We start from the raw sequence: 25,008 nt of genomic DNA on the forward strand, positions 1-25,008 counted from the left end.
CACACAAGATCGCGTAGACTTCAACCTCACTAGGGCTGTCACCTCCCATGCCCCCAAATGATGTTCTGGAGCACACTCCCACTCCCCGTTCAAATGAGGGTATCCTTGTCTAAAATGGTGATGCTCCCACATCTGCTATATTTCTTCCACAATCTTCCAGTAAACATAAACCCGTACCACATTCTGTGCCTTGCACTCTATGCTGGGGAGTTTCATCTGAAATAAAAGCAGGCGTCGGGTCGCTATGCACGAGCTGCTGCTACCAGTTGACAAAGAGGGCCTTGAGTCCCCCAATGTTGAAAATTATTTCTCCAGTATTGGGGTGTCTTTCATAGATTCACATGCTTGAATATTTCCCGTCCTCGAAGTGGGAGTCCCACGGTACATGGCAATGTAGCAATAACACAACCATAGATAGGTAAGAAAAAAAACATAGAGTAGCATTGAATCATAGAGCTTTTAGATAGAAAAAACTTGTCAATTTTCTAACATATTAGTCATTGTGAAAAGTCCAAACTCCAGCCAATCAGGCGTTAGCACCCTCCAGAATGTTCTCCTTAGAGGCTCAGGCCCTCCGATTTTCTGCCGCACGTCTCAGTTATTTTCTCATTTTTTGTCATGTCTACAACCAAGAAGTCCCTTTTCAGACCTTGTGGGACATGTGGAAAACAGCGACTTAATTCTGATGATCCTCATAAGAAGTGCATTTATTGCCTCTACCCTGAACACCAAGTAAAGGATTGTAAAATCTGCAGGACTTTCTCTCAAAAGACCTTTAAGGCCAGGGAGGGGCTGCTCCTTCTGTGGCTACATAAGTTGAAGACTATGGAAAACCCCCTATCATATGTGGAGATTGTTTCCTCAGTCCGGACTACTTCATCTTTGAAGAGAGCCATTGAGTCGGAAAAGGTTTCTCCTAAGACTAAGGTGGCGAAGAAACATCATGTTGTCAAGTCCACTGACCGGCCTTCAACTTCAAAGGGGTGTCTCCTGCCTCCAGAGTCTATCTACACCCTCTATGCCCCCGAGATCTGACTCTCAGGCGTCCAAAACTCTATCTGAGCAGTTTTTGCCTGAAAAACTGGTTATCTCGTCGACGAGCTCGTTGTTGCTTCCTCCGTCGATGAGGACTGCTGTCGTCGCTTCTACGACGACGACTTCAACTTCTTCGTTCATGATGCCGGCTATGATTCTGTCGTCGGTGACATCACTGTCGACATTGGTGTCAGTGAAGGTGAGGCCTCTGTCGTCTACGGTGCCTTTGACTTCGTCGACGGCGTCGAACAAGCAGAAGAAGCCCTCTTCGACGCGCACTTCCTCGTCGACTAAAGGGTCCGCTTCATCGACGATGGCGTCGACAGCGATGGCTTCGTCGTCGATGGCGGCTTGGTCGACAGCGGCTCAACGGCAACTTCTCTCGTCGACGGCGGCAGCGTCGACAGCTGCATCCATGGATCTGGTTCCTTTGAAGTCTTCAGGTTCTCTGCTTCAACGGCGACTGTCTTCTTGGGAAACCTTGACGCCAATCCAAACTGCTTCTCATCCTCCAGCAGCCTTTCGGGGAGGTTCCAATCAATATCGACAATACAATTCTTTTCAAGGCCTACAGCGTTACTCCTCCCAGAATCAACAATCGTACAGACAATCGCCAGCCGCATCTTACAGATAGTTCAGAGGTAAATCCTCTTATAGAGGACGGGATTCCTCCAAGAAACAATGACTTTTTCCCTCTGCCATCCTTGATGCCTACCACCCTCGCAATGGTTGGAGGTCGAATCTCCCGCTTCTACTTGTAAATGTCTTGTAAATGTAAATGTATGTAAATGTATGTGTCTTGTAAAGCGCACTGCTGCCCTGAGGCGTCCTGGCGCTGTAGACCGCTGGGGAACCCATCCTGGCTATCCCTGTGAGATGGTCCCTCCAGGGTATCTCCAAGGTGAAACCAGGCATCCCCGGCGAATGTGGGGGGCCGTTGTGGAGATGAGGCAAGCTAATGCCCAGAGTTGCCGAGTGTGTTCCTGGTTAGAGTAGGTACCGAGGCGAGAATTATCGAGTCCGTTTTTGACACTGGTCCACGACCCTGCCGCGTCGGGAATTGAACCCTGGTCCCTCCAAATGATCACTGATTACTACCGATCAATGGGTTCTAGATATTGTGCGCAGCGGGCTCGTTCTAGAGTTTGTAAAGATCCCTCTCAATTCTCCGCCCAGAGGTCCTCCTCCTGCCCATCTGAAGGAACTTTTAGGTCAACTAAAAATCTTATTGAGGAAAAGGCGCGATCGAAGTGGTTCAGAACTTACAAAGGGGCAGAGGATTCTATTTGAGGTTCTTCCTTATACAGAAAAAGTCGGGAGAATGGTGCCCTATTCTGGACCTAAGCGCCCTAAACATATGCATCAAGAAGCAAACATTCCACATGTTGTCTCTTCAGGAGGTCCTTCATTTACTGTCCCAAGGAGAGTACATGACCTTCAAGGTGCTTATTTTCATGTTCCTATTCTGCCCAGACACAGAAAATTCCTCAGATTCAGAGTGGCCGGGAGAGATTTTCAATTCAAAGTCCTTCCATTCGGCCTTCGTTCTGCACCACGAGTGTTTACCAAAGTCCTCGCACCGGTGGCAGCTTATCTTCGTCTACAATGCATACAAATTTTTCCTTATCTCGACATATGTTGTTTTTAATGTTTCCTCATATTCTGACTTGTTATACCATCTCTGTGCCTCTGTATGCTTTCTATTTGATTTGTCTGTGCTTATTTCCACATTTTGGCCTTTGTTTCCCACAAGTTATATCTTTTTGGTGAATAAAGGTTTTTACTATTGTTGAGACAACAACTCCCATCATGCTTTGTTCCTTCCTCTCCCAGATCCTTTCTCCTTGGCCTGGCTTGTTTACGAGTAACTGGAGCCTTGGTTTACTCTACTCTACCCCAATGTCCACACCCTCCTTTTGCTTCGCCCTGCCTAGCTGGCTCAACCAGAAGCTCCCTCCTCATTTTTGGTGTTGCGGGGTCCACAGAGACGTGAGTGCCTCGTTTCGTGTTAATATTTAACAATGGGGGATAATTAGCCTCCGCCTCCGACATCTCTGCCTAAGGCTAGGTCGCGTCTCCTAATGCACCCACCTTATTTTTTATTCAACTCCGAGGTGAGGGGGTAAATTACCGTGGCCGCTATGCCGCTTGCTGCTTTGCGCTGAAGGCTTGTTAGCCCAACCCAAGCCTGCCCTGAGACCCCCAGTCTTCATAAGTCTTCCCTGCCTGCTTCACACAAAGTGTCATTTGCCTTTCGTATTTCTTCATTCTTTTGCATCACCTTTATTTATGGTTGATATCCTTATACCCCTAAGCCCTTTATAAAAAATGTTAACACTTGTTTCCTACCTGACTAGAAAATCTGCTGCTCATAAACCCTGCCTGCCACCAGGTACTGTTTTTTGCTGTGCCTTCCTGCCTAGAACTTACAATATATAACCACCTGCCTTACCCCGCCCCTTTTTCTTCATGTGCCTAACTTGTCTCGTGGCCTGTGCCACTAATGCGACGTCACCCAGAGGGAGACTGGCTGATGTCAGGATCCCCCTGGTTCTCTAGGTTGTCCTCTGCCTCCTCCCTAAGTCCTTTATTTTTGTCCCAACTGCATCTCTTGACATTACACCCCCAGCCTACGTATGCATGAAAGCACCTTTCAAACCACAATTCACTCTACAAGAGCTATCACTGCCTTCTTTAACAACCTCAAAAGTACTTAAACTCGTTGCGTCCCACCATTTGCCTCATTATCCTCAACTCTCTCTGTTAAAAAATGAAAACCTGTAGGTTCACTAGAAAGAAATCCTTCTTCCAAAATGCTCTATGATAGCTACCTCTCCAATAACACATATTGCCTCACACACTGTCAAGGAGCTCCCCTGAACATGTCCTCATCTTAAAGTCCCTGACATACTCTCCTCACGCCATCAACATGAGTCTTTCCTCCTCTCAAGGTCACTGACAGATTCCTTTCCCACTATTAAAGGAAGTCTGTCCTCATTTCAAAGTCACCTGCAGTCTTTTCACTATCAAGCCCTGAAACTAGCCTCGTCTCAGTCACTGACGGTCTCTCCTCCCCCTATTGTGCACTATTCCTCTGGTCATACTCTTTATTATTCAGTTGTATGAATGATGTTATTTTGAGATTTTCATAATGTCAGTATATAAACTTTTCAAAGTAAATATTGAGTCCATAGGTAGGCACTCCTTGAGGTTTGACAACCAGGAAGCTTACTATGTAAAAGAAATACTTTTATATATTGTAGAACATGACAACAAAAGGGAACACATACAAGCAAAGAAGTTGGAAAAATTTGTATTTACAGATTGGTGTATACGTTTTAATCAAGTAATATATCGGTGCAGGTTAGAAGAGAAACTTATGGTAAAAGTTAACTTGTATACAAAACAAGCTTGTTGATAAAATACGAGAAGTACATGGAATTCTGAGGCCTTGGTTATATTGTACACGGGGAATTCAACTCCACTCTATGCAGAGGTCACATATTGCACTGTTTGCAACCAGATAGCAGCCCAACCAAAATCTGGCCTGTGTGTTTGAAGGAATTCGTATAGCCTGCAATACAGGCATATAGCCAAAATATCTTAAGTCCATAGGTCGGCTGTGTTCCCCGAATTGCAATTCTGCCTGAAGACAAAGCTGTCTTCTACATTCAATGTATACCTGTTCCTTTCTTGATGAGCTTCGTGGGCTAGACACACTTATCAAGATTGGGAAACTGGAAGTTCACATCAAACTTTGTGATGCCTTGCCTGCATATTTCATTCACTCAGTGGGTTCAGTTTGTTTAGTATCTTTCACAGGCGTTTTACAGGTCAGTTACATACTATTTGCCAAGAGATTGATTTGAAATGATGTTTTGCTGATCCTTCATGGTCAATGCATTAGAGCAAGTGGTTTGTTTGGACCTCTTAGATCAGGTTCATGCACATACAAAAGATGTAGTCAGGTAGAGTGTGTAACCCATTAAAGTGAAGAAGATAGCAAATGCATGTACTGTGGCAGAGTGCTCTCTTGGTTTACCAGGAAACACTTAAGATGGTTTGTGTGGAAACCCCTGAAGTATGATGTTCCGTGGTGAGATTACGCTACTTACTTACATCATTAGGTTTCCATTGTTTAATGCGTTTGTAAATTACTGTAGACCTGAAGTTCAAAGTCTGTCAAAGTTGTGCTCACCTGAATTAAAAACGCTTTACAAGAATTTACGTGTAAATAATATTTAAAAAATAATTGGTATTCCACTAAACATGTAAGTAATTACCGTAACGTGTATTAAAGGGTACTTTAACTTTTATTGCTTTTATTGTAGAAGATTAAACCAAGATGGCAGAAGCACATCAAGCAGTAGCCTTTCAGTTTACTGTAACTCCTGATGGCATCGACCTGCGACTAAGTCATGAAGCTCTCAAGCAGATCTATCTCTCTGGTCTACATTCCTGGAAGAAGAAGTTCATCAGGTTCAAGGTACATGATGAATGTTTGCACTAGAGACAGACCAGAGTGAGCCTATTAACCTGATCTTGAAGTGGTGGTGGGTGCTGAAGTCTTGCAGTGGAATGAATACATTTGAGTAAAGGTGTCTTTTCCTGCAAATCTGGGCATGGCCGCAGTTGATAATTTGATTGTGTGATGTCAGTAGAGCTTCTGGTAATGTTTAGCTTAGAAGTGGCTTGAGCAGATAAGTCTGAAAGTAAATGGAGTTTGCATTTGGAAGATGTTTGGAGTGTTATCTGTGTATGGATATGTAAGCCAAAGGATTTCTCAGTTTTCCCTTTGTATTGGATAGTCAACTGTCCATTGCTCAGCCATAGTCAAATGCATTCTCAGTAAACATTACAATAAAGGTAGCCAATTAAGATCTATACGTGTGAGTGTTTATCTGCCTTTACTTAGTGATGGAAGGACACAAAGACTCCTCTCTTCCTCAGCATGAGTGTGTGGTATAGCTATGTTGGCTTTACCTGAGGAGTTTTAAGGTATGTATTGGTGTGAGAGTGCTGTTGGATTGGCAGCACTTTGCCAACTCTGTGTGTTTGGTGCTATGTTGTTCTGATGAAGGTGCAGGGTTTAAGGGTTTTATCTGTCTGAGGATGGCATTTGTTAATTTGTGTGGAACGGTACAGCGTGATTTTAAGAAAATTGGTTACTGGTAAGGGTAGAACACTACTCAAGCAGCAACCACAATTCTTGTCAAGGTGGAATTACAAGCAAAACCTAAATTAACCTGTGCTCAACCTTTGGGTAGGTTGGCACAGAGTAGTCAGGCTTAACTGAGACACAATGTGTAAAATATTTGTGTAACACTTCAAACCGTAACAACGTGAAAACACCACACAAAAAGGGACCCACACCAAATTGGAAAAATGGAGCACATTTTAATAAATAAAACAAACCAAAACAATAACAGTCCAATCAGTAGAACTAGAGATTTGCAAACTGAAAGAATGCAAAGTCCTGCATCAAAGATGCGCCATGCACCAGCTGGTCCTGAAGGGACTGCAGGGCTTACATTGCGAAGCTGTGCATCGAGGATGTGTCGCACAGCAACGGTACGGATGAGGCTGCGAGGCTGATGCAGAGTCCTTACACTGGAAGAATTCTTCCAACAGAGGTGATGTGTCTATTCTACTCGGAGTTCCACAACGTAGCACAGGGAAAGCGTTGGCTCTGCTTGATCCACAGATGGGCTGTCAGAGCACTTTCAGGCCCACGTCCAAGGGCCCATGACTGGGGTGGCACCACTTGACTGGGTAGAACTCACTGTTGCAGAGCCCATGTGCTAGTTACAAAAACTAGCCCTTGGAGTCACTCTGGTGGTCCTGCGTACAGAGTGCAGGTACAGTCCTCACCCAGGCAAGAGGGCAGCAGGTCAGCACAGCAGGCAGCAGTTCTTCATACCACAGCCCTCGAAAAATCTACTAGCCCACTCGCTATGGTGATTCAGATTATATTAGTGGGAGCTATTTTTAAGCCTACTGGCCCTTTCTGGCAAGCTAATAAGAACCGGTGTTCTGTTCACTGAGAAAGTGATTTGAGCAATAAAGATGCCTTTAAATCTTGTTTTTGTGTGACATTTGCTCTGTGTCAAAGACAAGGGTGAACTGTCACAGTCTGTCTTCTTTGCTGCTTAATTTTGGAGGTTGTTTTTCAATTTTCTTTCTCTGACTGCAATGTTAGAGGATTGTGTAAAGTGAACTGTCTGACTGACAATTGTGCTGCACAACTGCTATGAAATGAAAAGCTGCAGGATGTCAGATTTTCCCTAACACAACATTTAAGCAGTTTGTAAAAGAACTGCACAAATATTTCAAAATATATATTTCGGAAGTTAGCAACACACATTTTTTTAAATTTTGTGTTATAGACAGAAAACATTTGATGGGATGAAAACAAATCGTAACCCTTTAATTTGTGATGTGCAAATGGTAAAGATTTATGCTAAAATCCAATTTACATACACCATTGTTTATATGCTGCTTAGTTTTATCAGCAGCACTGCATGCTAATGGGAACATTTGTGGCCATTTCAATGGAAAACGTGCTGTCTGTAAATGGCAGTGTGCTACAATGTCATACTATAATTATATATTTATTAGAAGTGAGTTTTAGGTGGAGCCTGGGCCGCGCAAGCGCTGCTCTTCAAGGCATGCTGTGTTCAGGTATAGACTTGAAGCTCTGCCCGCTCTCCGCCTATATTTTTCTTTGGCTTTTGTCATTGTCCTTTGTAAATGTTGGCTTCTGATTTGTTGATGGGCTTGTTAGTACCTGCCTGTCTTCTGTTACCTCGCTTGAGGACTAGCCCTTTTACATGTGTCCTTACTTGGGAGCCTTCATTAGCATTTTGGAGAACTATTTCCTTAATGTACACAGGACTCACAAGACGACTGCAATGGCGGCCGCTTCTATGTGTTAGCAGCGCACCATGCATGCTTTCACTGTGGCTCTCCACCTGGCAATCGTGGGACACCGGCATTGGCGGCTGCTTCTATGTGTTAGAAGTGTGCCATGCGTGCTTTCACTGTGGCTGCCCACCCCACTGCACCCCACCCGAATCACCCCACAGCACTCATGGAACGCCAGCAATGGCGGCCACTCCTATGTGTTTGCAGCGCGCCTTCACTGTGGCTGGTCAGAAGGGCTGCTGCAACGCAGTATCTCCATAAAACTGTAGCCCCCGTAAATGACGCTAATTTAGAACACTGTAACACCTATCAGCCAGGTCCGGCCATTACTTAAGCCCTGCGCCTGGTCATGCATCGACCGATCACCATACATAGAGCCTCAACCAGAACCATCAAACCCGGTATGAAGCCGTGATCGGCCACATTGCACTGGTGCATGGAGCCCTGACAGACTGCTTCACCCCCTGCTGCCTGAATGCCTGGCATGGTCGTGACCGTCCCATGCAGTGAGACAGTCACCGCCTGCATACCGGTGCCACCGAGGGTCACCTGATTACTTGCAACCCCAGTCTGCACATGAGTGGACACAGCTCACGGCACCACCAACTTGCGGGATACCACCAAAGGCATCACCACAAACATCCTAAGCACCACCAGCATGTGTGTAACTATATTGGATCCACGCTATCCCGGGCACCAGGGAACTGAACAGCAAAGTAGCTAGACGAGTGCGAGCTAACCCACAGCTGACCATCTCATCACTGATGGTTATTGGGACCACATAGTAGCTGCCAAGTCCGGCCTGCCAGCAGCCCGATCAGCCCAACAGTCCACTAGAACATCAGAGAACCATTGACAAAACCAACAGCCCTGGCTTGTTGTAGGTGTAATATTACATGTTGTATTGCATATCTGGATGCAGTGTCAGAAGCAGCAAAATACCAGTCTGGCAGCGCACTATGCTAAGTACAGATTTTCAGTCTACACATTAAGTGAAAGCACGGCATGGGGCGCTTTTACCCCCAAAAAACATTTATTTGTAAACAAATGTTTTTTTGGGGGGGTAAAAGCGCCCCATGCCGTGCTTTCACTTTAATGGTGGCCATGCAACTTTCTTTATACGCGGCTCGCAGTAACCTGAATACTGCGAGCAGCGTCTAAAGTAGGGGTGTGGCCACCGTGAAAGTGGTCTCGCATTTGTGGAGTTTGAGCTATTGGCATTAGAAATGACTGCCTTTTATATATGTCTTGGTTTTGAAAACACATAAATAAAAGGAATTGTCATTTACAATGCGAATAGCTTAAACTCTCACAAATGCGAGACCTATTGCATTTGCAAATGCTTGTTAAATATGAACTGAGAAACATTCCAGCCCCTTTCCTGATGACAATGCTATTGGTGAACTAAGAGGCAAGTCAGGGGTCATGTGTACTCTAGATATGGGCTAGAATCTTATTATACATGGACTAAAAGTTTTAATTTATTATTATTATTTTTTTAAAATTTTATATTCATTGTACATTAATCACAATTAAAAACATTGTTACATAGGCAGAAATAGAAATGTCCATCATATGTATGCATTTAGTATTTACAACATTCAGTAATACGCAGTCCTCTATTATTCAAATGTGATGTTACTTTACAACACATTATTTATATAATCCAATTTAACCATTTACTTGTTTTTTATTGTCCAGTCTCGCAGGGATCTTCCAGCTCGGTCGTATATGTGACTCGGGAGCAAGTTTGTCCCTTGGTTGGGGCTCCCAGTCGCCGCTTGGTCTATTTTTTGTTATGTAGCTGTGCTATTCCCCCCTCTAATTCTAGAGTTTCTCCTTAAGCAGTATCTCGCAGCTTGGCACATGATCCGTAGCAACTTCCACCGGGTGGGCTATTAGGCATGTTTTAAGTGGATCCCATATGTACTTTGGATGAGAAGTGAGGGGGAGTAAGTCTGCAAAAGTAAGCAGTAAGTCCCTGATCCACTGCTTAAACTTGGGGCTTGTTTGGCTAGTAATAACCCAAGTGCCACATATTTTCTATATCCTGCGTCACTATTTTCAGTATATCCTAAAAGGGCCACTGTTGGGGACCCTACTAGTGTCAATGACGTCATCTTTGCCAATGCTATAAAGATTTGTTGCCAATATTCATTAATTCTTTTGCTGCTCCAGGCAAGGTGCAAAAAGTCTGCACCCTCCGTTCCGCATCTAGGCGTGTAGTAGGTGAGATGGAGTGTATAATGCGCAAACGGCTACTGGTGGACACCCGTTCATTGTGTACAGCAGTATTCCTATTGCTTATCTGTCATCTCATAACCAAGGTCTCTGTCCCATTGCCCCCGTGCAGGGCATTGGTCTAGCACCGGGGTGGTGTGCATATTGCAGTATAATGTGGAGACGATATGGGTGGCTGTCCCGGATTTCAGCATCGTGTGCAGTGGGGGTAACATCGGTGGTTCCAGTGGATAGGAGGGCGTGTTATCCTTAATGCTTTCTCTCAGTCTAACCTATAGGAATATGTCTATGGTGGTGGGTGCCTGGTTGGTGAAGAATTGTTCTAGTGTACGAAATTTCCGTCTTGATATAGATCTCCCCAGCAGTTAATACCTATCTGTTAGAACTGGGGGTCTCTAGTTGGCAGAGGTAGGTACCTTTGACCAAATAGGGACCCTTGCTTCTAGTCAGGGTAAGGGGGGTACACTCCTAAAATAACCCCTGCTCACCCCCTTGGTAGCTTGGCACGAGCAGACAGGCTTATCTCCGAGGCAGTGTGTAAATCATTTGTGAACACCTACAGTAATTCAGTGACAACACTACAGATGGACACCACACAGGTTTTATATAAAAAATAAGTATTCTTTATATAGACTTATCACAAGACCACAAACGACAAAAATCCACAATACTGTTCTTTAAAATTGGTAGAAATAGCTCAGTTCTGTTAAGATGGTAAATGCAACACTTTAAGTTCAATGTACCTTTGGATGCGTAACGCTATACAACGAAAGTGTTGCAGGGAAGGTCATGCGTCGGTTCCTTACACGTAAGAACGGTGATGCGTTGGGTCCCTACTGAAGCGTAGGGGATGCGTCGGTTCTTCTCGGCGTGGGGAGGTGATGCATCTGTTTCTTACTGCCTTCTGTGGCGATGCGACCCGCAACGCCGTGAGGCGATGAAGATCCGGTGCCATTAAACAAAAAGGAGTCGTCGTCTTGATGTGACACGATGCGTGCACGTCCGACGACCGTGCAGCGACTCAACGATTCTTCTGAGCCACGACACTTCTCCGGTGATGCAAGGCGCTTCGGCGATGTGATGCGACAGCTGCAGCGGCGACACCCTTCTTCAGTGATGCGATGACATCGGCTGCGATGGCAACACGCTTCTCCAATGATGCGACGGCGTCTGATGTGACGGCGACACTCTTCTCCGGCGATGTGTGGTGCTTCTGCGATGTGAAGAGACAGCTGCAGCGGCGACACCCTTCTCCAGTGATGCGATGACATCGGCTGCGGCGGCGACACGCTTCTTCTTCGTGAGTCATGCTTCCAGCTCTTTGCGACACACAGTCCCTCAGAAGGCCCAGCTCAACAGTAGGCACTTCAAAAGAACCCTTGGGGAGCTGGTTGGTGAAGTCTGTTGTCCCTGAGACTTCAGCAGGAGGCAAGCTCTATCTCAAGTCCTTGGAGATCCTTCACAAGTTGATTTGAAAGTAGCACAAAGTCCTTTCTCCTTTCTTTGCAAGTCAGGCAACCACTGCAGGCCAATTCCCCAAACAGCACTCAGCTAGGGATAATCTCTTCCTCCGTTTCTCTGGTTCCTCTCCTCAGCAAAAGTTCTTCTTGTTTCCCAAAAGTGATCTAAAGTTCTGGAGTCTGGGTCCTCCCTTTTAATCTCATTTTCTCTTTGTCCTCTGAAGGCAGAGAGGCCTTTGCCTAGTCCAAACCAGTTCTGTTCAGTCCTGGAGCACTTTGTTGACAAGACTCCTTCTTTCCTTTCACAGTGTAGGCCAGAGACATCAGACGCACCGCAGGAGGTGGAGCCAGCAATGTGGAGGGAAGGCACAGCCCTATTCAGGTCCCAGGTGCAACTCACCCCCTCCCCCCTCCATCTACATGCAGATCTCTCTATTCAGCCCTGTGCTACCTCACCCTTTCTCCTGGAATCCCCCAGCCCCTGTCACTCAAACTCCAGACAAGGAATACACAACCTAGCAGAGGAAGGCTTGGATGGTTCGACAAGAAAATACCTACTTTCTAAAAGTGGTATTTTCAAGCACAGAATGTTAAAATACATCTTTTAGTGAAGTTGGTTTTATCATTCTGAGTTCAGGCATACTAAACTTGAATTTCTACCTAGTTCCCTGAGTCAGTTAGGATTGTAAGATGTTATAATCAAACTGCCCATTCTGGCCTATGGGGAACAGGTAGCCTTGCAATAGTGAAAAACTAAAATGGCTGTAATTCACTATTAGGACATGCCACACACACCAGGGCATGTCCTACCTTATACTTACAATGCACCCTGCCCTTGGGCCTACCATAGGGGTGTCTGATATGAAGAAAAGGTAAGGTTTAGGGACTGGCAAGTGGGTGCACTTGGCCAATCAACATGGCAGTACCAGACTACACACAGGCTCTGCAATGGTAGGCCTTAGACACACTTTTACAGGCTGCTTCTGTGGGTGGCACAACCAGTGCTGCAAACCCACCAGCAGCATTTGGTTTACAAGCCCTGGGCACACTCAGTGCACTGTACTAGGGTCTGACAAGTAAACCAAACCAGCCAATCATGGAGTCTCTAATCCATACATCTATTTACCATAGGGAGCACTTGCACTGTGGCACTGAATGGCAGTGGCACAGTGCCCAAAGCATCTAACACCAGCAAAAACACATGAGGCAACAGCAAAAAATGGAAGGGAGACCCACGCCAATGGTGCCAGGTCTAACACTGTCTTTTTCATGACTTTTTTTAAAGCCTGTCTCTTGGATTACTTGTATATGTGGATGATCTGTTAAAGGGAGTAGGGGTGAATATATCATAGGAGCTTACAGTAGCCCAGCTATGCGACGGCACGCATTTACGGAACACGTGACGGTAGTGGGGTCTTTTTCATGGGGCTTAGGAGTGTCGTATATTACCCCTGTCAAAGAGATTGGGTCTGACAGCCCTTGTTCCACGGCTACCTGCGGCATGTCTTTGGGTGAGTGAAATAAGTAGTGTACATAGTGAGTTCGGGCACATACATAATACAATTATAAATCTGGAACATCGAATACCCCCCTGGCGGTAGGGTCTAGTGATTGTTTCCCATTTTAGCCTCGGTTGTTTGCCTCCCCAAGTCAATCTAATCAATTCTGTACGCAGAGCCGCAAAGATGTGCCTGCCGGGATAGTAAGGTATATTCATGAATAAATATATTAATTTTTATAAGGGAAGTTCGTACTGCCAGTGACAAAAGCAATGAAATCCATTGTGTGACATATTTTGTGATAGTCTCCAGTGCCCTTCCATAGTTAAGCCTCATGAGTTCTGCATTATCTGACGTGACCCATATCCCTAAATATTTAACTTCCGAGTCACACCATTCTATAGGAAAGTCAAGAGGAAATGACGTCGCAACTGCTGTAAGTGTGAATAACTGTGACTTTCCCTAATTAACATGGATCCCTGAAGGTTCGCCAAAGAAAATAAAGTCTCACAGAATGGGGTTCAGATTCTGTTGCGGGGCCCTGAGATACAGGGTAATATCATCCGCTTAAAGGGAAATGAGTATCTGTTGCGTTTGGCACCGCAATGCTTTTTTCTGGTGGTGGTGTTGCAATTTGGCCGCCAGGGGTTCAATAGCCAACACAAAAAGTAAGGGAAAGAGCGGACAGCCTTGCCTCGTGCCCCTTGTAATAGAGAGAGATGGCGATGTCTGTCCATTGATCAGGACTGTGGCTACTGGGGAGTTGTACAGGAGCCTTATTAATGACAAGTGCCCCTCTGGGAGGCCCACGTGCTGTAATATCCCAATAGATAATCCCATTCTACTGAATCGAAGGCCTTTGTGGCATCTAGGAAGACTGACACGATTGCCAGATCCAGGTCTACATTCTACAGAACGGAGAAGGAACGGTGCGAAGGTTGTGGGATGTTGCTCTTCCAGAGATAAACCCTGCCTGATCAGGTAGTGCCAACTTTCCCATAAGCAGACTGAGTCTATTGGACAATAGTTTGGCAAGGATTTTCGCATCATTATTGATTAGGGATAGTGGCCTGTACGAATCGCATTGATCCTGAGGTTTCCTGGGTTTAAGGAGCGGAGTTACAAGCACCTCTCTCATTGACCGAGGAAGAATGCCATTTTCTTGGGCCTCTTCGTAGACTGTTTTTAATATGGTTGTGAGTTGATCAATGTATGTTTTATAAAAGTCTATAGGGGGGCCATCTGAGCCCGGCACCTTACCTGATTTCATCAGCATCATTGCCGCCTGAATTTCATGTTCTTCGTAGGGGGCGACTAAGAACTCTCTTTGCGATTTCCCCAACCAGCCTAGGGCCACATAGTTCAAATAACTATCCAGATCTAGCGGCTGCTGCCGGCTGGTGTTATATAAAGTGGCATAATGTGCCGTAAAGGTTTGAAGTATGTCTGCACTATCCTTATGTCTCTTCCCGTCTTGGTCTGAAACTTCTAGCCCATAACGTGAGAAGCGGGGTTTGGACACGCCAGCCCACCCCTATCTTGGGCCGCATCAGTAGGGAATGAGCGGTACGGGAGGCTTCCCATTCCATATGAAAACGCGTAGATCTTTCTGAAGATGTTGAATGTCCTCCTGCGGGATTGACTTGGGCAGCATCTGAAAGACGTAGAGAACCCAGGGGAGTATATTCATTTTGATAGCGTTAACACACCCCAACCAAGAGATATAGAGGGGTTTTCACCGCTTCAGGTCCCCCAGAATCACACGACGACCAATTACCATGCAACCATGTGGAAGGATTGAGGGGGGCTAATATAAAGACACAGATGTTTATTAGTCAGTTGTCCATTGGAAGGGAGTGACGTCCTGTAATGCCTTCGCCTCTGCGGCCGGAAGGGTAAGATTGAGAATGAATGACTTGGTCATATTGACCTTGAAGCCAGAGATTGCTGTGAAGGACTGTAGGTTTTCTATGACAGTGGGGAGTGAGGCCGCTGGTTGAGCAAGGGTGAGAAGGAGGTCTTTGGCAAATAGGTTGACCTTATGCTCCTGCCCCCAAAGGAGATGCCCATGAGATCTTCAGAAGTCTGGACGCGTATAGCCAACGGTTGTACTGCCAGGGCAAAGAGCCGGGGGCGCGACAGGGCACCCCTGTCGCGTTCTACAACCCAGGGAAATGAGACTCACGGTCCTCCCATTTACTCGGACGGAAGCGGTTGGAGCGACATAAGACGACATGATTTTGGAGACAAAGGTCTGTCCCAACCTTATTTTGTGGAGCACCGCCCGAAGATATGTCCATTTCACACTGTTGAATTCCTTCTCCGCATGTAGTGAGAAGACAGGCGGTTATGTCGAGTCTGTGGACTTTCTCTATTAAGTGGACAATTCGTCGTACGGAATCGGCCCCTTGTCGCTGGCAGATAAACCCTACTTGGTCCGGGTTAGAAGACCTGGTAAATATGGGTTCAGGCGTGCTGCCAAGATTTTAGTATAAGGTTTTCCATCAGTGTTAAGAAGGGCTATAGGTCGAAATGAGGAGCATTGTGCAGGGTCCTTTCTGGCCTTAGGGATAAGCAAGATTTCTGCCATTGCCATCGTGGCGGTGAGTCCTGTGTCTTGCGAAAAGGAGTTGAAGAGGGTCAGGAGGTGCTCCTGTAGCTGGGGGAGGAACATGCGATAAAAAAGCACTGGGAGCCCATCGGGTCCAGAAGCCTTGCCTTGGGGAAGAGCGCGGACCGCATCGCGCAGTCAATGATGGGGTCGTCCAGGAGGGCTGTGTGTTGTGAGGATAGGGGTTCCCAATCATATTCAGTAAAGTATGTGTGAAGCCGTGTAGGGGAGGGTCTTCGTGGGAATACAGTTGCTAGCAAAAGGCTTGGAAAGCCTCTAGTTGGAAAGCCTCCAGTTTGTCTCCCTCTGCTAATACCCAACCTGCATCGCCCACCTGCAGTTGGTGGCGTAGTTTACGTGCTAGCAGCTTCCCCGTTTTGTCACCCCCCTCTTAGCATCTTTGACGTAGGGACAGAAGGGTGCGCTCAGCTCTACCCTTGCGTTGGGCACGCAGTTGGCCGCGTAATAGGGCCAGCTGTCTCTTGGTTCAGCGGGTTGGGGCTGCCTTATCCAGGAGTTCCAGCTGCTTATTCTCTGCCATGAGTTTAGTTTCCATCAACTGTGCTTCTCGTCTTCGCGCAATAGCTATGGTCCTGATTGTTCCCCTGATAGTAGCTTTAAAGCCATCCCAAAGCGTAAATAGGGAGATTTCAGGCAAGTTGTTGAGTCGAAAGTATTCTACTATGTCCTTGCGTATCACACAACAAGTATGGGGGCAGGCGCCAGCGCGGGTCATGTTGATGACGGGCACCGGCGGCCCAGTTGAGGGCTAAGTGGGCTAGGTCAGATATAGAGCTATCTAAGATATAGAGCTATCTAAGAGCTCTACTGTGTGGAGGCGTCGCAAAATAGAAGATGAGACAAAGGCGTAATCAATGCGGGAAAAGGAGGTGTGGACATGTGAGTGGAAGGAGTTATCCCCCACGCCAGGGTGTATATATTGCCGCGCATCTATCAGTCCATAGCCTACGATATTCTGTTTAAGATTCGCAGACATGGCGCCTGTGTTTTAGAAGGTCAAGGTACTTCTATCAAGGGAGGTGTCCCAGACCAGGTTAAAATCCCCACAAACAATGACGTCTCCTCCCAGTTGTTCCTGTAAGGTACATCTAATAAAGGCATCTTGGGAGGTGTTGGGAGCATATATGTTGAGCAGTGTGAGTGACTGTTGTCCCGAAGCAACTGAAGAGATTAAACACGGCCCTCCCTGTCCTGTGTCTCTTTGATCACAGTGGTATAAAGGGTGGCTTTGCATATGGGATGAAACATGCGGTGAAGGTCGGCTTTAATCAAATGAGTCTCTTGAAGCATCAAGACATCTGGGTCTTGTTGCATCACACAGTTCCAAAGTTGCGTACGTTTTTTCAGGGAATTCAGGCCTTGAACGTTTAAAGAAAGTAATTTAAGACCGCTCAGAGCCACGGGGGGGTCAATGGGATTGCCAGTGGAGAGGCTGGACTACTTTGGTGGTTGAAACTGGTGTACTCCTAGTATTCTGAGAGAAAGAGGCCATCCCTCTCACACGCACCCCATGACTTGATTGATTGCAGCACCTGCGTCAGTACCCTGCCTGTGTGGAGCCCTACATCCGCCCCCCTCCTGAATTATACGCCATCAGGCATGTCCCACAGTTTCATCCCCCACCTCTTGCAACTGCAAAAGGCTCCACACCATGTGTTTGTGCTACATAGAGTCGGATCTGCAGGAAAAAACAAAGAAGAACAGGTGACAACAAGAGACCAAATGGGTCTAACTATGGCGTCTTCTATATGCGGAGACTGGTGCCAAGGCGCGCCAATCTTGCTAGGGAAGTCACCCTCTGGAGGGGAAGTCTGTGGGGGCCGACCATCAGCAGTTCAAAGGGAACTGTAAGATTCCATCTTCAGAGCTCTCCGGATCCCCCGGGACCCACCTCCAGCGATGACGGAGACGCGCAGGAAAGGCACGGCTAAGAGGCAAGTTTGAGTCTGTCTTTGGGCTACCGTGCTTTCATACAGGGGGTAGCGGTGGAGTGATCAGGAGAGGCCTGTCTGCAGGGTGCTATGAGGTGATTAATTATGTCCTACTTGGCATCTTGAGAGGAGCGGCCAGGTTGCTGTTTGTTGGTACGGCGTTGGGGGACCATAGCCCATTTGGGTTTGAGATCTTGCCACAGCGAGCCAGGTCGGAGCGGACCATCACCAGTTGAAGATTCATCTGGCAGCCCCAGCAGTGCCCTGACCTCAGCCAATGAATGCAGTGAGCGGCGTTTGCCCTCCCATTGGAAGAGGAGAGAGAAGAGGTGGCCCCACTTGTAGCGTATTCCCTGGGCACGAAGCTTGTCGGTAACAGGCTTGAATCATGGCATTTCTGGATAGTGACTAGGGAGAGGTCTTGGTAGAGTTGGATCGTGTGGCTCTGGAAAGTGAGCTCAGTCTTGTTCTGAGCCGCTTGCATGATCGCCTCTTTTTCGGTAAAAAAGTGCACCCTGGTTAAGATATCGGGCCCGCTGTCAGCTCTCCTCATTCTCAGAGAGACTCGATGGGCCCAGTTCAAGGCAGGAGTGGATGTTTCATCATCTCCCCAGACAGCCTGAAGGAGCTCCGCTGTAAAAGCCATAATGTTCGATCCCTCCACCCCCGATAGGACACCCCTGATGCAAATGTTATTGCGACGGCTGTGGTTTTCTTAGTCCTCCTGTTTGGTCTGTAGCTTGATATGCCACAGCATCTCCTGGTCCTCAGCTCGCGAATCGACCGTCTGCTCCTTGTCATCCACACAGTCCCCGATTTCTGACCCCTCTTTTCAAATGTCCCAGAGGCCTGCTTTGAAGTAGTCTTTGAACGAAGAGATGTCAGCTTGTATCTCCTGGAGTAAGTGGTCCATAAACCCTTGAGTGATTGGGGCTGAGGGCTCTCCTCCTGCCGGCACCCCCGGAGGCGTTGAGGGGCGTGATGCCACTTCCGGTTGTGAGATTTTACCCCAGCGGGACATTACTGAGGCGTCTATAGGAGCCTTCAAGCGGGGCATGGAAAGTGGGGGTGTACCAGATTCACTTTGAGGGGCCAACCTTCAATTCTGCTCACCCGTCGGCAACTCTACACCAGCTGGATTCCCTAGGGTCGCTGGGACGAGAAGGGGGCCCAACCGTACCCAACAGGACGCGTGCCGCTGTGAGTCACCCCACCAATAAGCAGGCCAATATTGGTTGGCAGGCCCCCCCCCTCCCCAAGAGCATGCAGGGTCAATGCCAGTTAGAGTCCACCGAAGGCGTGCATCACCATCCGCACTCCCAGTGCCCAGTCACAGCCACGGGTCACATGCCTGGGGCAGTGTCCCAATCACCATCTGCGTCACTGGCACAATGGGGAATCGCTGTAGGGGCCTCAGGTTGAGGGAGCCGCCGCGCACCAAGCAAAGAGGTCCGCTGTTATACCCGCCCATCCAGGCGCCCACTGACAGTTCAAGGCCTCCCATGTGTCTGGCGTGCGTGAGAAGGCCAGCCCCACAACGGGGCATCCCAATCTCCACCCAGCGCCGCCCGCTTACCAGAAGAGGTGAGCCTGTCTCCGTTCTACCATAGGCCGCTTTTCTGACCTGCCGCCATGTAGGCCTCTATGAGCCGGTGCGCCAGGTCAATGGTCTGAGGCGCTGTCCACTCCTCTGGCCCACTCCCACAGTCCGTGGCTAGGGGGAGCATCCCAGGCTGTGCCCTGTATGGGGCTGCGGCATCTGGGCCTGGCCCGGACCTACTCAGATGGCGATGCAGCCTTCGCCCCACTCTGCCATCCGCAGTCGCCGCCGTGTTGGAAGCCGCCCCAATCGACCTCCTTAGCAGCGGGGGGCTCTTGGGAGAGAACGGGCTCACTCCCAGTGCACCAGTCAGGAGGCATGTGGGCGCGACGTGGTCTCCAGAATCAAAATGGAGGCCGCCGACCGTCATCACCAGCCTCAGGGCTCTGGCGACACAGATTGCAGCAGATCAGTTTGGCTGGTGTGTGGATGCTCGCCAGCCAAGCTCCGGTAAGCACCAGGGGCAGGTAGGAGCACCACGGGTCAGCCGCAGATACTCCGGTGCGGTAAGATGCAGCACGGCGGGCCCCGGGAGGACGGAGCCCGAAGGAGACACGGCCTACTCCATTGCCATGCCCCCGGGAGCACCTTTTAAATTCAGTGGAGAAGATCATGTCGTAATGCTTCAGTTTATCAAAAGAGACATTATGACAAGTCAGACAAGACCTCTGGTGTCCCCCTCTGGACAATCACTGAAACGGCCCTAACACACTCCACCTTGGTGGACACACAGTTCCCATTGCTCCTCAAACTGCATGCCTGTCCCTTTCATGTTGCTTATTAATGTTTCAAATGTTAAGATATTCCAAAATCTTTGATACCATTTCATCATTTTTTTCCCCGCTGTCGAATGCTGTGGAAAGTTTTGCAGCTCACATACATTACCATGTTAAGTGCCACTCAACCCTGAGTAGGTTCCTAAATCCATTGGGTGTAGGCCCAAAAAATATAACTCCAGGGTCCAGAGATGGGCAGTATCTCAGTATGTATATCTGTACTTTTGCTATCTAAGTCCAAAAGGGTGATATTCAGGGGTATCCCCAGCAGATATACAGTGTATCTTGTATCTTGCAGCAGCCCAGGTGAACCGCTGGATATGTGATAACTGTCTTGCATGGGTGCAGTGCAAGTTTTTTAAAACCACTTTTATATGTTTTCATCATGGAACATAGCAGTGAATACTGCATTATGCAAAATCAGCAACCGATTCTATATGGCAAGGCAGTAACGGTATTTTGGTAAGGAGTAGATGGTTCAAAACCTAAGTGTAATCACAGTATCAAACTTCAGATCACAACAGTAAAATTCGTATTACATCAAGGTATTATATCAAGCATTACATGTCATCAAGTTAACGTCTCCCTTTATGCTAATGCCTCTGCTATACACAGATGGAATAGTGGAATTGTGCTAAGCTGCCTTCCTTCTTCCACCTAATGTCATTATGAGCAATTAAAGGGGAAGGAATGAGATACCTGTAAGGGGAGTCAATGAAAGGACAGATGAAGGATAGAAGGGGTCCGAGTCGGTCTTGTGCTTAGTATTACCCATTTTCAACCGATCTAGGCTACGTGGCCATTTTGGAACGTCTCCAGATCTTGCAGTAGAACATCCCACGAAGCAGCTATAGGGACTCTGTGCAGCCCTCGGACTTCTTCCCGCCTCAGCTCCACTACCTCGGCCTTACCCTATTGTAGTGTTGCAGGCCCAGGACTATATTCGCCTTCCAATGCATCTCAATGGATCGCTGAGCGATGAGCAGAGCTAAGTCTAGGAAACTATTCATTGCCATATGTGCTTTTTTTCCGTTTAAATGTACCCAATAGCACTCCTTCCATTCCCTTCAAGGCCTGTTATTTCTGACAGCGCTTCTGTGGCATTTGGTGTTTATCACCGTGGGAAAAGGTAAGACAATCCAAACATTTTATGGTATCTTGCTGCAGTAAGGTAGCTCCTGTGAAGAATATTATACCGTAAATACTGGACTTTAGCATTACAAGATAATTTCCATGGAAAAGGCAATTCTCTTTCCCATTCCTTGAGTGTGAAATCCTGGTCTATGTCTCATTCCGAGGATTGGAGCGTCAACAGTAATGGGTCTAGGGTGGCATGTGCCAGTGCCCTTGTAAACCACGTAATGAGCCTATTGCCACTGCCCATGATGTGGAGGGATATACGTCCCTTAACTGCCAGAGGTAAGGTGCTCCAAATGCCATGTGCGGATGCAGAGAGGATATGGCTCTAGTAAGGTTTCCGTCAATGAGACCTTGTATATCCTGGTATTTGCAGATCCCCAAATAATGAAACGTGAGGCTCCCATCGTAATGAGTGGGTGTCAACTGTCAGTTGCTCTGGGGGGGTGGGGGGCAGTTCTTATGGATGAGGAAGACACATGACTTGGACCAATTAACCCCAAGTCCTGAGGCCTTTTTAAGCTCAAGAAGATCTCTGCGATCCCGGTGATCCCATAGATAAGTACATCATCTGCATACAATGAGACTATATATATTTTCTGGGTGCAGTGCAAGTTACAAGTAACTTTGTAGAATATCTCCAGATTCAGCACACTGAACAATTTACTATGTCTGACGGTGACCACTTAGAGCTGTTTTTATTCTTTTGTCATTATCTGTCTGTTTATTGTTTTATTCCACATTTCCATATGTGACCAAGCTGGAGTAGACAGAGGATTGATCAGTGGTGCGTACATTTTAGAAATTATGCCTTGCAAGCCCCTAATTTCAGCAGCAGGGATTCAAGCGAGTATTTGTAGTGGCTGTGCTTTTTATCTGGCATAGAGCACCCAGTGTTTCAGCCGCGTTTAACTTCTAGTTGTAGTTCAAGAATGTTTCTTTTGATTATCTGTTTTAGAGAATCTGTTTTCGAATTGGTGAAATAACCAGGGGAAGGTCACCCTCAAATAATTTATGTAAACAGATGACATAAACTCAGTCCACACGTATTTTGAAATGGTCAACAAAGTGGGCTGTATATAGCTACAGGGATGCTGAAGTATGTATTGGGTGGTCTCTGGCTCCTATGTAACCAGGCTATATTGCACAAGGGCCTACAACAGTGTTGTGGACCAGCAATGCTCACATCCTCGGTCTTGGGTTTGGACCAATTTACTACAGAGTGGCGTTGCACCACTGCACACTACATATAGAACTCATGTTGGGTCAGTTCCCCCTTTATGATTGCTGTATTAGACCTAGAGCAGATCTGAGTCTGGAGTTCAGGGATTCATTTTGATCTTCCTCTTACGACATGGACAGTCGTGTTGAATTGTTTATGGCTACCGCTATGGCTGGGGGGCAGGGGGGGAGGGAATAGGTGTAGTTTGCTAGTTTGCCCTGTAAAAGTCAGCTGCCTGCAGTGTAATTTTAATACGCACCAATATGATATGAGTCTTCGCTCATCCTAAAGGATATTTTTTTCTTGGTATCAATTTTGCATTCAGGGTGATGGACCTCTGACTTGTCCATATTACTTTTGTATCTCAACACTTCTTCGAATTCCTACATGTGTCTAATGACTTCGGACAGGTAGGAGACAGGAACACCTAAAGACAGTAGACATCATCAACATCTGAAGCTTTTTTTATGTTGCCTTCGACCAAAAGGTATTTCCCATATAGTTGTAGGTTGACAGATATATCACTCCAGAAGGTCTGTGCTTATGGTGAATAATAGTGGTGACAGTGGGAGTCCCTGCTAGGTGTCCCTAGTAATCTGATTGATGGCAATTAAGCAACATCCTTGCTGTAGGAAGGTGATAGTTTGTCATCATCCTGGCCACGTATCTGAGGCCACACCCTATCTGCTGGAGGGCTGCCGACATGATGTTTAAAACCACCAAGTTGAAAACCTTCTCTGTATCCAAAGACATGAACAAGGTTTGTTATTTCTATTTTGGTTTCTTTTCCTCCAGGTGTTTCATGCTTCTGATATTGTGTCTCTCAACATGACTGGGTGCAATCTCCACCAATAGTAATTAAGGTTGAACCCCATGTCCGCACTCTGTGTCACCAGGATATGACCTGAAATTGCCATCATATATATTATATTTATATTTTGCCATTTGTAGTTCGCCTGGTTACACCGCCGGTGTGTCCCCGTGCTAATAGCCAAACAGAATCTGAATTGTGAGGGTTGGAGACAGTGAGAGACAGAGCTCTGCCTCACACTTGTAGACAGAAGGGTTGCGGGAAGGTCTAGAGACTAGCTGGTGGAAAAAGCCAGGTCTTTAGTCTTCTGCGAAAGGTCATTTCAACTGGTGCTGTTCTTATTTCATCTGGCAGAGTGTTCCAATGCTTTGCTGCTAAGAATCTAAAAGAACGGCCACCCACCCTAGCCTTGGTGATTCTAGGGATCATCACAAGTGCTTTATCCTTAGATCTTAGATTTCTGTTGGGTATGTGAGTTGCCATCAGGCTCTGAACGTATGGTGACCCTTTCTTTTCCAAAATACTGTGGCTATGGCACATGGCTTTAAACAGTATTCTCTTTTCAACTGGCAGCCAGTGGAGCTTGGCTAAGGCTTTTGATATGGATGCTCTTCTTGGCAGGTTCAGCACGAGGCTTGCTGCTGCATTTTTTATAGATTGTAGCTTCATTATTCCTTTTTTTGTGCGCCTAAATACAGGACATTTTCGTAGTCAATTTGAGAAGGACCTTTCTCAGGGCCTTTAGAGTGCCAAAACATTTGCTTGTGACGCTCCTGATTTGACTCTCAAATGTCAGTTTGGAGTTAAGCCATACTCCCAGATTCTTTAATTCTATTTTTGGAGTTGGCAGCTGTCCCAATTAGTTAGGTCACTGTGCTCATGACCAGATGGATGGTGTTTTTCCCACAATAATCACCTCCGTTTTACTGCCATTAAATTTCAGACAATGATTAGACATCCAAGTTGTTACCTCTTCCATGCATTGTGAGAAATTTTGGGCAGCCAGGCCCGGGCTATGGGACAGTGTGATAATAAGCTGAGTATCATCAGCATAGGACACAATAGATACCTCATACCCCTCCACTATAGTGGCAAGTGGTCCGATGTATAGATTAAACAATGTAGGGCTGAGGATTGAGCCCTGTGGAACTCCCTGTGTTAAGGGAAAACTCTTGGACGTATGGGTGTCTAGTGTAATCTGGAAGCCTCTAGATGACAGGAAGGACCTCATCCATCGTAGAGCCCGGTCCTGGACTCCACATGACTCTAATCTTTGGAGGAGGAGGCCATGTGATACAGTGTCAAAAGCTGCACTGAGGTCCAATAGGATCAGGGCAGCTGTTTGACCTTCGTCCACACGCTGTCGTAAGGTTTCTGTAGCCAGGAGAAAGGATGTCTCCATGGAGTGTGCAGCTTGGAAGCCACATTGTGAGGGATGCATTAGGTTGTTACAGTCCATATGCTTATTGAGCTGCATATTCACAATTTTTTCTGCTATTTTTGTAAAGAAAGGTAGTAGTGAGATAGGGTGTAGGTTCTCTAGAACCGAATGCTCTATTTTTTTTTTTTTCTTAGAGTGCAAACCATAGCTTGTTTCCATTCATTGGGAAGCTCTCCCGATTGAAAAGAGCAGGTGATTCACTCAGAAATGAATGGCAGAATGCACTTTTCGCCTTGCAGCAGTAAATCTGGGTTTGCTGGGTCCCTCGGGGATCCAGATTTGATCCCCCTTGCTAGCTT

General features: G+C 46.9%; 1 protein-coding gene across 4 annotated transcripts in view; it reads left to right on the plus strand.

Annotated features, from left to right (window-relative positions):
- Positions 1-25,008, plus strand: part of CPT1A (carnitine palmitoyltransferase 1A) — a 386,602-nt gene that overhangs the window by 79,683 nt on the left and 281,911 nt on the right. For all 4 annotated transcript variants that reach the window (XM_085644765.1, XM_085644763.1, XM_085644764.1 and 1 more), the window contains exon 2: positions 5,367-5,521. In XM_085644765.1, coding sequence (XP_085500891.1) covers positions 5,381-5,521 — 141 coding nt within the window. In that variant the 5' untranslated portion in view covers positions 5,367-5,380. The remainder of the gene's footprint in view (positions 1-5,366; positions 5,522-25,008) is intronic.

Source organism: Triturus cristatus, chromosome 3_1 (genome assembly GCF_964204655.1).
Source record: "Triturus cristatus chromosome 3_1, aTriCri1.1, whole genome shotgun sequence".
NCBI classification, from domain to species: Eukaryota; Metazoa; Chordata; class Amphibia; order Caudata; family Salamandridae; genus Triturus; species Triturus cristatus.